General features: G+C 45.1%; 1 protein-coding gene across 1 annotated transcript in view; it reads right to left on the bottom strand.

Moving 5' to 3' along the window:
• Positions 1 to 14829, bottom strand: part of LOC311239035 (contactin-associated protein-like 2) — a gene marked incomplete at its 3' end in the record, with an annotated part of 309018 nt that overhangs the window by 107916 nt on the left and 186273 nt on the right. Inside the window, exon 12 of the mRNA XM_084327260.1 lies at positions 2905 to 3024. Coding sequence (XP_084183386.1) covers positions 2905 to 3024 — 120 coding nt within the window. The remainder of the gene's footprint in view (positions 1 to 2904; positions 3025 to 14829) is intronic.

Consider the following 14829-nt stretch of genomic DNA (forward strand, 5'->3'; position numbering starts at 1 on the left):
GGAGTTAAGTACCTAGCTTGCTTAGCTAGCTGTAGTGACTAAAGTTTAGCCTCTAAACTGAATTGAGGAAGAGCCATCAAGCTTTGAGAAAATTATTGTGTTTAAGCCTCTCTGGGGTTTGTCTCATTTTGAGATAGTAGCCTATTATATGTAGGATGTTGGAAGAGAGAAAAGTGTGGGTTCGGTTTGTGTGACAAGCTATGAGAGACAGACTTGAGAAAAGTATTTGTACCCGTTAAATGCCAGTGTTTGTGATGGCATCACAAATTATTGTTAAAAAACAGGCTAGCATAGTATGATTAGCAACAACACTGATTTTGATGGATTTTCAGTTTTTTGTAATATCAGATTGAAAATAATACAATCTTTTATTGAACTTCAGCCTTGATCATAACACCACATATTCATTTTATAATTCTAACCCTTTAAATGCCAGTGTGTGTGATGGCATATATTTGCAATATATCAAATGCAAAGTAGATTTTTCTGGGGGGGATTATTACAGGCTAGCATGTGTCAATGATTAGCAACAACAGTTTTTTGTAAGGGTCCCGCCTCCACCAATCACATGCGGCTCCTTTTGTGTGTGTGTGTGAGAGCAAGAGAGAGAGAGAGAGAGAGAGAGAGAGAGAGAGAGAGAGAGAGAGAGAGAGAGAGAGAGAGAGAGAGAGAGAGAGAGAGAGAGAGAGAGAGAGAGAGAGAGAGAGAGAGAGAGAGATAGTTCTCCAACTTGTGTGAGTTGCAGTGATCTCCTGGTTGTTCCCCACTTAGGTTATCTAACTATTGCGCTGCTGCAACTAGACACTGTACTGGCCTGCTTCTAAATTCAGTGGCCTGACTGGATTTATTTTTAAATCATCTGGCGACCCCCCCGGGTCCTGTGTCCTGCGACCCCGACTTTGGGAACCCCTGGATTAGACCAGTGGTTCTCAACATGTGGTACGCATACCACTAGTGGTACTTGGTGGTACTGCTGGTGGTACTTGAAACAAAAACAAAAAATAAAATAAAAAAATTATAATTTATTTTTATTTATTTTTCTTTTTTTTTGCAGTCAGGCCACTGAACTTAGAAGCAGGCCAGTGTTTCTAGTTGCGGCGGCCCGATAGTTAGATAACCTAAGTGAGGAACAACCAGGAGATCACTGTGACAGAGATTAATGCAGTCTAAACAGTCATGAATCTTTTATTCAACTTCAGCCCTGATCATAACCATTTTTATTTTTGGATTTCTTTTTAATGTCAGAAAAAAAATGAAATGCTCCCACTTTTCTGAAAAGAGTTGTTGTTAAATCTGAAATTACAAAAAACAAAAAAATCCATCAAAATCTGTGTTGTTGCTAATCATTGACACATGCCTAACCTGTAATAATCCCCCCCAGAAAAATGTACTTTGCATTTGATATATATTTGATAAAATATTTAACTTTTTGTGTGTTTTTTTAACAATAATTTGTGATGCCATCACACAAACTGGCATTTAAAGGGTTACAATTAGAAAATGTATTGAATATGTGTTTTTTTTTCTTTTACAATAATTTGTGATGCCCATCACAAACACTGGCATTTAAAGGGTACAATTTCAAAAATGCCTGCACCAGAATGCAGGAAATTAAGTCTTTGTAACAAAATAATTCCTGGTGGGGGAGAAAGTGGCCTGACTGGGGCTATATTTCACACTATATTTCCCAGCCTGAATTATTTCCCCAGTTCTTAATTCTCTCACTTGCTATGTGAGAATGTTAGTTATTATGTTCTCAATGCCCCTTGCATTGTATGAGTTGTGTGGAAGAGTTTGCTAGTTCTAGTGCTACCCCTTTGTACATTGTGGCTGTGTCTGACAAAAACAATAAATAATGGTATTAGGAATACATGTGCCTCCTGCGTGAACTGTGCATAGCTGAATAGACTGTATTTTAGAGGTGGGAATAGATAAATTTTTTTAATCTAGATTAATCTATCTGCAATCCTGGATTTAATCTAGATTAATCTAGATTAAAATGGCTAAAAAAAAGAAAAAAATCTGCCGAAGGCATACAAAATATGTGTGTTCTACCCAAATAATGACCAGAAGTAAGTCCTTACTTTTTCTTTCCTCCTTATGTTTCTCAGGCCAGGTGGCCCATTATACCATGAGCCCATCTCCCGTTTCCAAAATGCATTACAGACTGTTTGAAAAAGCTGTTTTGCTATGATAATTGGTAATGAAATATCAAAATAATGTTCAATAAGATGTGTTTAATAAGTTGTTTTATTCAGAAGTTAACACAAATAAATAATATTACCAGTAGGCCTACAGTACAGTATCTAGCACACTCTCAGGAGCAAAACAGAAAGAAGCATTTCAAACTTGAACTATGTGACATGGCTTGACTCAATCAGTCCAATCTCTATTTCTCCTTCTTCCACCAGTCACTCAGGCAGACCAGCTTGTTTTATGTAGCGGTGTCTACTTATAGTGCCTATAATATTTTTCCCGTTGGGTGCCAGACAGGGCCAAACCCTGCCAATGCAAATCAACTGCTCCAGTGGAGTTGCTCAGTGGCCAATGGTGTCAACTGTGGTTGTACTGGGCAGCTCCCAGGTGTGAATGGAACTGTGTGAATGTGAAGCAGGGCGTTCCTGAAAAAGAGCATCTGTGCTCAGCGAACCTACCCTGGGTAAATTGGGTAAATAAAAGTTAAAAAAAAAATGATTTTTTTTCTTTTTTTAGATTAACTGCGTCAATTATATTATCGCGCAATATTAGTATCGCGTTAACGCAGCACGTTAACGCCGTTAACGGCCCAGCTCTAATTTTAACGTTGGTCATATGGTGGTACTTGGAGAGCCAGCTACGTTCTCAGGTGGTACTTGGTGTAAAAAGGTTGAGAACCACTGGATTAGACCATTGTTTAGTCCTCACCTGTCATGTTGCAGCTGACCCTGAAGGGGGCGATGGGGCCGCTGGCGTCGGGGTCGATCCAGTAGCTTCCTGAACTCTTCCCCTGGTGTTTATACTCCTCGCAGGACTGTTCATACACCGCTGAGGAGACAGTAGAGAGACTGGTCAGTGTGTGTGTGTGTGTGTGTGTGTGTGTGTGTGTGTGTGTGTGTGTGTGTGTGTGTGTGTGTGTGTGTGTGTGTGTGTGTGTGTGTGTGTGTGTGTGTGTGTGTGTGTGTGTGTGTGTGTGTGTGTGTCTGTGTGTCTGTGTGTCTGTGTGTGTCTGTGTGTGTGTGTGTGAGAGAGAGCTTTTATAGTTGAAACTTACAAGTTCAGTCTAGTGTTTTTGATTTAACGTTCCACTGTGTTCACTTTTTCCTCTAACAGAATAATTACCTTTTTTGTCATTGTCAGCTCTTTGTTGTATGCTTTTACAGTGTGAGTTAAAAATAAATGTGTGATACAAAAGCATCTGTTCATCTCCTTCCTTTAATGGAAACCATGTGTGGGGATTTAACAAAAAGTTAAACAGTAAGATTGTAAACCCGTTAACTGTCTCTCACATCATTACATCATAACAACAAAGCCACAATCCTGCTCTTTTGCGGCCCACCTGGAGAAGGTGTTGGGCAGGTGGAGGGGTTAGGTGTATTGCAATGGCCCATGGGTAAAGTAGGTCTGCATGCATCGTTAAGAGAAGTAATACAAGTCTTTGAAGGTCTGTGGCTCAAAAAAAGCGATTGTGGTATCACCATGGCTAAGAAAACATAGATTGAAAAGTGTTAAAGTTATGTGATGTGTACGATTGCATGTAACTGTCTAACTGTTTCCACAAGAGGGCGCTATAGGCGGAGCTGCTAATTCTGCCGCCAGGTAAGAGGTATAAAAGGAGATGTTGACTCCCCCTCTGTCTCTTCCTCCGTCGCTCTCACAAGAGAAGGACTCTCATGTACTGTTGGGTGCAACGTGATAATAAACCACGCCGTTTAATGGCTAAGTGAAGAAACCATGTCTCATGAACATATTATCGTCGCCCCATAGCTGACTCTGTCAACAGGTTATGGGCCCAGATCACGCAAGGGCGAAATAATAATGGTAGCAAGTTTAGCTGAAGTATAGGCTAGGTTAGCACCGGGAGCACCGCGTGGCTAAGACTAGGCTAACGGGAGCTAAAGCTACGCCTACCATCAAAAGAGCAACATGGAATCCAACACGACGATCCTGCGCGTCAAGAGGAAGCGGGGCACCGACCCCGCCGACGCGCTGCTGCTGGCGTGCAAGCGGATCCGCCCGGAGAGCAGCGTGCAGAGCCCAATGGAGACGAGGTTTGAGAACTCCGTCTTCAAACTCGTGGCGACCAAAGGAAGGAGCAAAGCGCCCTCGTTCAATGGAAGAGCAGAGGACTATGAGCTCTGGGAAGAGCGCATGTTGTGCTGCATGCACGGTGTGGGACTGAAGACAACGATGTTGACGGCCCCCACGGGAGAAGTAACGGCGGCCGCGCGAGCCTTGGGCAACAAGCATAATGCAGACGCATACTGTGAGTTAGCACCACTGCTAGACGACACAAGCTTGGGGCTGATATTCCGCGACACCAAGGACCAAGGCCGAGAGAGCCTGAAAGTGTTGAGAGAACATTATATCGGACGAGGAAGATCCCGAATCGTATCCCTCTACATAACACTAACAGCACTGAAGAAGGGGCACACAGAGACTGTGACCGAATACGTCATCAGAGCTGAGCAGATCATTACGGCGCTTAAGAGTGCAGGAGAAGCACCAAGCGATGGACTAATGATGGCGATGGTTATGAGAGGACTACCGGAACTGTACAAACCGTTCACACTACTGGTAACACACGGTTCAGCGGACATGTTGCTGGGAGAGTTCAAGGCCAAGTTGCGGAACTTTGAGGCATCAGAAGACACCCACCCAGTCGCCGCGGAGGTGGGAGAGAGGGTGCTGAAAGCCCGGATGACACAGAGAGAGAAGACCAGGCCCACGACGGAGCTGGCGTGTTGGCGATGCGGAAAAAAAGGCCATCCGAAAGATAACTGCACAAAGACTGTTTGGTGTAGCTTCTGCAAATCCACGGGGCACACAGACAAAGTGTGCAGAAAGAAACGCGACCAGAGCGCACGGTACGCGCATGGACAAGATGGCGACGACGGTGGACGTGAGACGAATCGAGACGACGCCCGGAGAGTAGCGGGACAAGAGGACTTCATCTTCGGGGCGCAGACAGCGTATGTCACCCGGCCAACGCAGCTGCAGCAGGCCCAAAGGAAGGGACTGATCGTGGACACAGGTGCGTCGTCCCACGTCATCAACGACAGGAATCGATTCAAGAACTTTGACAACACCTTCGACCCGGAGAGACACAGCATGGAGCTGGCAGACGGGAAGCGCACCTACGGGTTGGCGCAAGGGAGAGGAGACGCACAGGTATGCCTCATGGACAGTGAGGGGCGCCGGTGTACAGTGACGTTAAAGAACGCTCTCTACATACCCTCGTTCCCACAAGAACTATTCTCTGTCAAATCTGCTACTGTGAACGGTGCCAAAGTGTTCTTCGATGAAGGTAAAAATGTTCTTGTAGAGCCTGACGGTATGCGATTTAACATAGAGGTGTACAAGAGAATGTATTATCTACAAACAGAGGGTAATGACAACGACAAGTGTAATAATAATGATATGTGTAATGTGACTGTCAGTCACGATATTCAGACATGGCATGAGATCATGGGTCATTGTAATTACGAGGATTTACTGAAACTGCAAGCAGTGACAGAAGGCATGCACATTGAAGGTGAAAAGCGTAGACCTGACAAAGAATGTGTAGTGTGCATAAAGGGAAAGTTCACTCAATCGAGAAACAGAAATCCCACAGAAAAAGTAAAGGTACCACTTGCGCTAGTTAACACAGATCTAGCCGGTCCAGTAAGCAACGAGTCCATAGGAGGCTTTAGATATGTACAGTATTTTACAGATGTGTGTACAGGAGCAGTGTTTGTTTACTTTCTCAAAGCAAAGAGTGACACACTCCAGGCCACGGAGAAATTCCTGGCAGACGTAGCCCTTTATGGCAACATAAGATGCTTGAGGTCTGACAACGGAACCGAGTTCACAAATAGAGAATTCCAATCACTGTTGAGAAGGAACAAGATAAGACACGAGACGTCATGTCCGTACTCCCCACTCCAGGACGGAGTGGCAGAGAGGGAAGGACGTACTCTTTTCGAAATGGCTAGGAGTAAGCTAATAGCTGGTAACTTACCTAAGAGCCTATGGCATTATGCGGTACAAGAAGCCGCTTACACCAGAAACAGGTGCTTTAATAAGCACACAGGCACCACCCCGTATACAGCACTGACAGGAAAGAAATGTAATCTAGCTAGAATGCACAAATTTGGATCAGTGTGTTATGCTTACCAACAGGACAGAGGAAAGCTCGAGTCCAGATGTGAAAAAGGACTCTTTGTAGGGCACGACAAAGGAAGCCCCGCTTTCCTAGTCTATTATCCCGGTAAAGGGAAAGTGCAGAAACACAGGCTAGTCAAATTTGTCACAAAGACAACATGTGAGAACGAGACACAGACAGAGGAGCCAGAGCTGGACTCCAGAGTAAGGTGTGAAGAAACAGAGACACCTCAGCCTAGTGTACTTAGCACAGTCGTGCAGACAGACAGTCAGCAAGCCCCAGAGGACGATGACGAGGAGCACCCGAGGGTGACGTCATGTGCCCCAAGCAGTGGGAGGTATCCCTCACGGGAACACAAACCCCCAAAGTATCTGACAGACTATGCCCGGAGAGAAAGTGATGAGGATGACAGTACACTTACCAGCATTGATTACTGCTACAGAGTGGTAAGTGGAGTACCTCGCACCTTTAAAGAGGCCATAGTGTCCCCTGAATCAAGTAAATTGGAGAGAGCAATGGATGAGGAGATGAGGTCCCTAGAGGATGTGGTAAATTCCCAAACCATAGATCTCATGATTAACTAATGTGTAGAAATACTTGGCCCTCAAAACAATAATTCATAGATTGTGTGTGTGTTTACATAGACTGATTGTCATTGTGGCCACACAGGTCGATTTACACATGAAGTGAGTGGTCAAATGATTCTATCTACGACAGGAACCCCAGGGCCATCTGCCATGTCCTGGGACAATGGGCTCTGTAAGATCAAAACAAAGACCAAAAGGTCACATAAACATGTTATCTCGCTGGAGTTTCCTGTCACACACACACACACAGACACACACACACACACACATAGTCACACACACAGACACACCCACACTCACACACTCACACACACATAGTCACACACACACACACACACACACACTCACACACACACATTTTCAAATAATGTGTTTAAGTAAAAATATAGGGAAAATATTCTCTGGGTAAATGTGAAGAGGGTTTGGCCTATAAGCCAAACCCCTATTTTCAAATGCCAGCTTAGCAGGCTTGTGATTGGGGCAAATCATCAACTCCGAGACACTGGGCCTTGGCTATAAGATCTGTGTGTGATGGAGGAGAGGGACTCTGCAACAACCAACCGACAGGACAAGACCCCACCTACCATCTCACCCATCTCAACCAAGGCAGCAGGAGAACAAAGGACTTTTTGGAGGGAAAACAGACTGCTTTGTTTTGTCAGCCAGACGACAAAGACCATCAACAACTTATCAACTATCATTCTTTATACTGTAATATTAGTCTGGTTGTAATCACTCACGGCATAGTGTTTGTGATCACAACTATAGCATTTTCTTATTGTAATTTGTATACACTCTTAAACTTTGATTAAACAACTGTTAAACTACTTTCCTCCAAATTCCTTCTGCCTGCACCGCTCAGTTTGAACAGAAGTGATTCCCAGAGCTTTAAGGTATTGAATCACAACGCAGAGTACCAGCCAACCCGGTTACTGATCAGAGCAGAACAGGACAGCTTGGGAATCCACTTCATTTTGGTGCCGTGCTTCAGTGAATCAGAGCGCTCGTGTTATCACCACAACAAAAGAAATTTTTTCTCTACACGCCGGTCGACGAGGAGAACAACTGATCGATCGATCGTCTTCAAAGTAACTGGAACGGTTACTGAGAGGTGAGTGTGATAATGTTTGGGTGCTCTATTCGAACCACGGAGGGGGTTGCTAAGAATTTAACCTCATGTAAGCATGATGTAAGGGAAAATTGACTTGAATGTTCTGACTAAAGGATGGCGGCTCTAGGTTCTGTGTGCGTTGTATGTCCTGAAAGCAGGATTTTAAGCACACCGTGCGTCCTATGCCTTAAAGTCACATCGTGCGTAGTATGTTCTAAAGTAGAATTTTAGCACAATAAACGGGACGCCGCACAGCGTGCGTAGTATATTTTAAAGTAAAATTTTAGCACAATAAACGGGGCGCCGCTGCCAGTCGGAACATTCGAGCAAGTAAGGAGTTTAGACGGCGTTAGGCTGTAGCATATACTAGTACTTAATGAAAGGTTTACCGGTCGCGCCGCTGTGCGGCGTTCGAGAGACGGTAATGTGCGTGAATGCTGATTTTGTACTTTTTAATTGTGTTAGGAAGCGTGTATGAATGTATAGTTGGCGAATGTTTATGGTTAGGAGTGATTGGTGAGACGTGTGAGAGTATAGTTGTATTATTATGTAATTTAAGTCACCGGTTGGCCGTGGGGAAGTTTAATGGTAACGCCGGTTTTCCGAGGCCCGTGGAACGCAGCAGCGGTTAGCTGTTGTATTAGCCTCTGGGGCACTGGAGCATACGGGGGGAAAAGTAGACGTAACTCAAATGTATAAGGTCGATCGATAGTGTCTTGAGATTACGGTAATGTGTAAGGCACTTAAAAGTTTTCATATTCGTGGCGGATAAAATAGATATGTAATGTTTAAGGTGATTGGGATAATCTAGACGGGGACCCGGAGGTCGTTCTAAGCTCGCCGGAAATGACGACGGAGGGGTCAAACTAGTGTTTTGCTATTATGTTTTTATATTTCTATTCAGATCACTACACTGGCGTTTTGAGGGAAATAGGATTCTGTTGTGGGGTATGTGGTGTTATATTAACGTTGCGAGGAGACGGCCCGCGCGGCGGAACGGGTCGTTGGGAAGCGTTTTTATGGGATCATGGGAGAGGCTAAGCTAATGCTACCTAGCCGCGCTAACGGCTAAAGCGGTCGCCGGTTGTGACGTCATAAAGGTGCGCGGTCTGACGGCCTACGCGCGCTAGGTTGGAGCTAACGAAGCTAATATGCTAAGCTAACTGTGCTGACGTCATGGCATGACGGGGCTCTCGGGATGTCTCGCGAGGGGGCGTCCATCTTGGGAGGGGCGCCGGCGTCCATCTTGGGAGGGCACCAAGCGTCCATTGTTAAGGGGAAGGTGGAGTTTATTTAGGAATACAGTAGGGGGCAGAAGAGGACAGGATGAATATGTTTGGATTCTGCTCGCAGAACGTTTTCATTGTACACTCTCTCTCCCCCTCTCTTCTCTTTCTCCCCCTCTCTTTCTCTCTCTCTCTCTCTCTCTCTTCCTCTCTCTCTTTCTCTCTCTCTCTCTCTTTCTCTCTCTTTCTCTCTCTTTCTCTCTCTCTTTCTCTTTCTCTCTCTCTTTCTCTTTCTCTCTCTCTCTCTCCCTCTCACCTCCCCTCCCTCTCTCTCTCTTTCTCTTTCACCCCCCCCCTCTCTTTCTTTCCTTCTCTCACCCTCCTCCCTCCCTCTCCCTTTCACCTCCCCCCTCTCTCCCTCTCCCTCTCACCTCCCCCCTCTTCCCCTCCTCTCCCTCTCTCTCTTTCTCTTTCACCCCCCCCCCCTCTCTTTCTTTCCTTCTCTCACCCTCCTCCCTCCCTCTCCCTTTCACCTCTCTCCCTCTCCCTCTCACCTCCCCCCCTCTTTCCCTCTCCCTCCCTCTCTCTCTCTCTCTCTTACCCCCCCCCCTCTCACTCACTCCCCTCATTCCCACACCGCCTCTCTTCCATATATAACCCCCCCTCGGCCCCCCCGAAACGCTTTCTCTTTCTCTCCTAGTTTAGGGCCTGTATATAGAGGTTTTTTTTATGGGTTTCGAACGCAGGTGTAGTGCTAGGTATATTGTGTATTGCTGTTTACTGTAGGGTTTCAAAGGCGGTAGGTTGAGTTTGGGACTTATTATGCGTATGTTGTTCCATATTCAGTTTTATTGTTATTTTTAGGGAATTTCTAGTGCTGGCAGTGGTATTGTCTGGCGTTGGCGCTACGCTTTGTTCGACAAGGCGCTCGTACCTTACATTTGGACGGGGGCTCCGTGTCAGTTCATGTTGGTGGGCCGTAAGTCGGAGCATAGTTACTCTACTCGGCTGCGCCTGCGATGGGGGTGTGGGTAGACAGTTCGTCGTGGCTCACTGTCTGCCTCCACGCTTTGTGCGCTGTGTGCGACTCGTCGGTGCTCGTTGTCACACTGCGCACATTTTCATTTTACCAGGGGTACGGGGACTGCTAAACGTCGTGGCGGGGGTGGGCTCGCTGTCTGCCACCGCGCATTAACGGGGGTGCGCTGTGCGTGCACTCGTCAAAGGCTCGCTGCCACACTACGCGCGTCGAATTATATTGTGTGTGGGTATTTGGGGTGTCTGGGTACGGTGGTGTCTGGGGTGCTGTATGTGTGTGGCGGTGGTTGTGAGTGGAATGATCTTTGATTTTCCTTGAGTAGGGGGCCCGGGGTTTCGCGTTCCAGGTTCGAAACTGGGGGTGATGCCGTGGGCCACAGGACGAGTTGGCCAGTGGATTGTCATTGGTCGGCAGGATTTTCAAATGTGGGGATGGTGTCGCCGCCTGTGGTTATGAACGGGTTGTGTGACACTGTTCTAAATGCACGGGGACTTCAGTGACATAAGGCACTGAAAATTGATTTCTGTTCCCGTGAGAAGCGCGTTATTTTAACACCTAAAGGGTTAGGTGTTACGGGGGATATATGATAACTGTGTGAGAGATTATGAATGGAAAATATGTGTGTTACGGATATGTATAATGTAATATGAGCGAAATACATACTAGGCTTTCACGGACAGAAATAAATATAGTTACACGTACACATAGTCATTTGCAAAGAACGATTAGAGTAAAAGTGAGATTATTCACCTAAATTACCATGTCCGATACAGATGTTTAGAAATGATAGGCTGTAAATAACAACATTCTGATTGACCAACAGAAGGAAAAGGCTGATGCAAAATGAGTTCCCCGGAGTGGTGTTAAGGAGGATCATGACAAACAGGATTGAGAGTCTGGGTTTCCAATGGAGACAACTGGAAAAAGATTAAGGCTGTGTCATTGATAAATCAAAAACGAAAATTGCACAAATGCTCTCATGTGATCATAGTCTAGGAGATGCCCGACATTCCATGCTTAAAGACAAATGATGGATTGTGAATGGCAAATGTCACTGATAATTAAGTGTATTTTTTGCTTCTCTCTTCACAGCTGCTCCAGGACGGATGGCCAGCGCTGACAATTCCGAACCCCAACAGGGGAATCAAAGAGACTGTTGACAGTCAGGGGGTATAGTATCACAAGACCGAGATTATCAATTCCTGTTTACACCAATATAGAAGTGTGAGTGAGATTAACTCAAGTTTGGTAAAAATAGTTTGAATACAGAGAAACTTGCTTTTTGTTTGAAGAAAAGGTAAGAATGGAAAATACACAGATAGGAGCAACCGGAGGGTTAGATGTACTGACCATAGAAAGGGTAGACAATCTGTCTATTTCAACGACTGGAGATGTCACAATAAAAGTGACGAAAAGATGGCCAAAGATATTCAGGCCATTACAGAACCTTGTAGTTAAAGGAGGCCGGTATAGAATGCGTACCCAAATCAAGATAAGGCCGTTAACCTCTGCAGACATTACATTGACCGAATTGGACGTTAACTTGATTGACTGGAATTTGATCGACTCCCCTCTAGTGTCCAGTGAGACGGAGGGACTGGAAATAATGTCTTTTACTCCGCCACAGGGAGTCGTTGCAGCAAGCGACCCAGAGACAGCTGTATTACCCGAGTCAATCCACGCTGAAGTGTCCGTTGCAGATGACTGCCAGTTACAGACGTGCCTCCCTCTTGAACAACAGCTAGCCGAGGCTAGACGGGTAGTGGACTATCTCCAAGGCCTAATCCAGTCCACACAGCCCGGAGGGGAGACAGGTTCCAATCGCCTCTCTCCCTCTCCCTCTGGAGAACCAGATGGCCAGAGACGGGCCCAGTTGGGGCCACAAGGGGGTCCCGTGCCGGAACAACAACAAACCCCAATAAGACCACCCACGAGGTGGCAACCACGAGGAAAAGGTCGAGGCAGAGGCAGGAATCCGAATGGCTACCGTGTGCGGCAGGTGCACTGTTGGACGTGTGGGACCCTCGGACACATTTCTTGGGACTGTGCAGAGCGGGACCATCTATCCACAACAGGGCGTGTTTGTACAGAAACAGGTGGCGGGCCCCTCCCAACCACGGGCCCCTCTCAAGGAACTGTGACTGGACCAAATAGGTACGTGGCTTTCTCCTCCGAACAGGCTCCAGGGAACCATGGCGATGATGGCATACCACCAGGACATGTTCTGGGCCCGATGACCCCAGGGTCATCCGGTCACAGGCAACTGACCCACCGGGTCTCACAACCCGGGGGAGACCGCCAATGTTGTTGGATCTGTGGAGTGAACGGTCATTTTCAAAGGTCATGTCTGCAGAGGCCACCGGCAGAATAAAAATATATGCAACTGACTAGGGTAGAGGTGGGATATGTTGAATGATAAAATATGCTCCTAATTAGATTAGAATAAAAAATAAGAATAGATAGAGGTGTTAGGTGATTAGATTATGAATGAAAGTTACTAAAAACGGATGTATGGGTGACTGACAAATGCATGAACTAATCAGACTAACAAGAGGAATCAATATTAGACAGTGTGATGATGTGACACTGCGGCAGCTAGTGATCAGTAAATTATCCATGCTTGGTCAACAGTTGGATTGATCAAGGGGTGGACTGCATGATTAGGAAATTAAAAAGACTCATAGTTGTTTCTAGTATTTTATAGTATTGATAGAAGCGTATTAACAGTTATGAGCAATAGGATAGGTGTTTATTTACTTTTATTTTTACTTCTCTTTTCTAGTGTGATACGAGCAATTCCTGACTTAGGCCGGGAGCGTACATTTTGTTTATTCATTTGATTTCCCTTTTTTGTTTCTTAGTTGAAAATGAGCTCAGAAGAAAAAAGAAAAAGCTCACAAGTTTGGTTTATTTTTTCATTTATTGGTTTGGCAGCGTTTTCTTTGTGTTTTGTTTTCTGTTTTCTTTCTTTCTGTGTTTTTTCTTAGGGTACCTGGCAAGCTGGGAGTGATCTCGACACATCAGGACGGGGTAGTATATGTCTGTAAAATGGACTGGGAACAAAGTGAAGGAACATGAGCTAGTTATGGATTTTTGTTCTCCGCCCATTGAATACCCAGTTTTAGGGGCTGGGGGTGTGTCGTGATTGGTAAAAGTGTTGGGAAGCATGATTCTCTGTACATTAATGAAGCTCAATAGATTTGGTCGCTATTGGCCAAATTAGTCTTGTGTAGGGTGTGAACATGTGCAATTGATAATTGGCTTGTGATGTGGAAGATGTGTGTTTAAGGCGGACTGTGATTTGTTGCATAGTGTTTGTGATCACAACTATAGCATTTTCTTATTGTAATTTGTATACACTCTTAAACTTTGATTAAACAACTGTTAAACTACTTTCCTCCAAATTCCTTCTGCCTGCACCGCTCAGTTTGAACAGAAGTGATTCCCAGAGCTTTAAGGTATTGAATCACAACGCAGAGTACCAGCCAACCCGGTTACTGATCAGAGCAGAACAGGACAGCTTGGGAATCCACTTCAAGGACAACCACACCTTTACTCTAACCAAGTTACCAGAGGGCAGACAGACAGTGGGAGGAAAATGGGTGTACTCAATCAAGGAGGGTATTGAAGGCCACGACAAGTACAAAGCCAGGTTCGTAGCTAGATGTTTAAATACAGAAGGAGGGTACTCCATGTTTAAATACAGAAGGAGGGTGGCTACATGTTTAAATCCAGAAGGAGGATACTCCATGTTTAAATACAGGAGGAGTGGATTCTATGTTTAAATACAGAAGTGGATGTTAAAGCATTTTCTAGGCATGGACTTCGAACAGTCTGCCAGTTGTATAAAAATATCCCAGAAGAGATATATGGAAAAGATCCTGAAACGTTTTGACATGCAAGAATGTAGAACAAGGGAAACACCATGTGATCAAAAACTAGACTACCAAGAGGATGCTCAGAAATTGACAGATGAAAAAATGTACAGAGAAGCTGTAGGTAGCCTCATTTATTTGACAACATGTACTCGCCCTGACCTATGTTTTGTAGTGAGTAAATTGTCACAGCATTTTGCTGACCCCACAGAGGAGCACTGGATTACAGCAAAACATGTTTTTCGTTATTTCAAAGGTACAGCAGATAAACAGCTTTGTTTCAGAAAGAGCAGCAAGGGCTTAGGGCTTAACGCCTACAGTGATGCAGATTGGGCGGCAGACACCACAGACAGAAGAAGAACCACAGGGTATTGTGTGAGTTTGAACACAGACAGCTCACTGGTTTCGTGGAAAACAAAGAAGCAGCCCACAGTGGCACTATCAACTTGTGAAGCCGAATACATGGCTCTAGCTATGACAATACAGGAATGTATTTATCTAGAACAACTGCTCGAAGGAATGGATACCTATTGTTGTGAAGGGCCAGATTAAACTGAGAATATATATTTATCGTTTGATATACTTTGTATATTATTTATATATATACACGGAATATCCCTTTACCTGCGTTCAGACCAGAGTAATATT

The sequence above is a fragment of the Notolepis coatsorum genome (assembly GCF_963971535.1).
Source record: "Notolepis coatsorum genome assembly, chromosome: 13".
Taxonomy (NCBI): Eukaryota; Metazoa; Chordata; class Actinopteri; order Aulopiformes; family Paralepididae; genus Notolepis; species Notolepis coatsorum.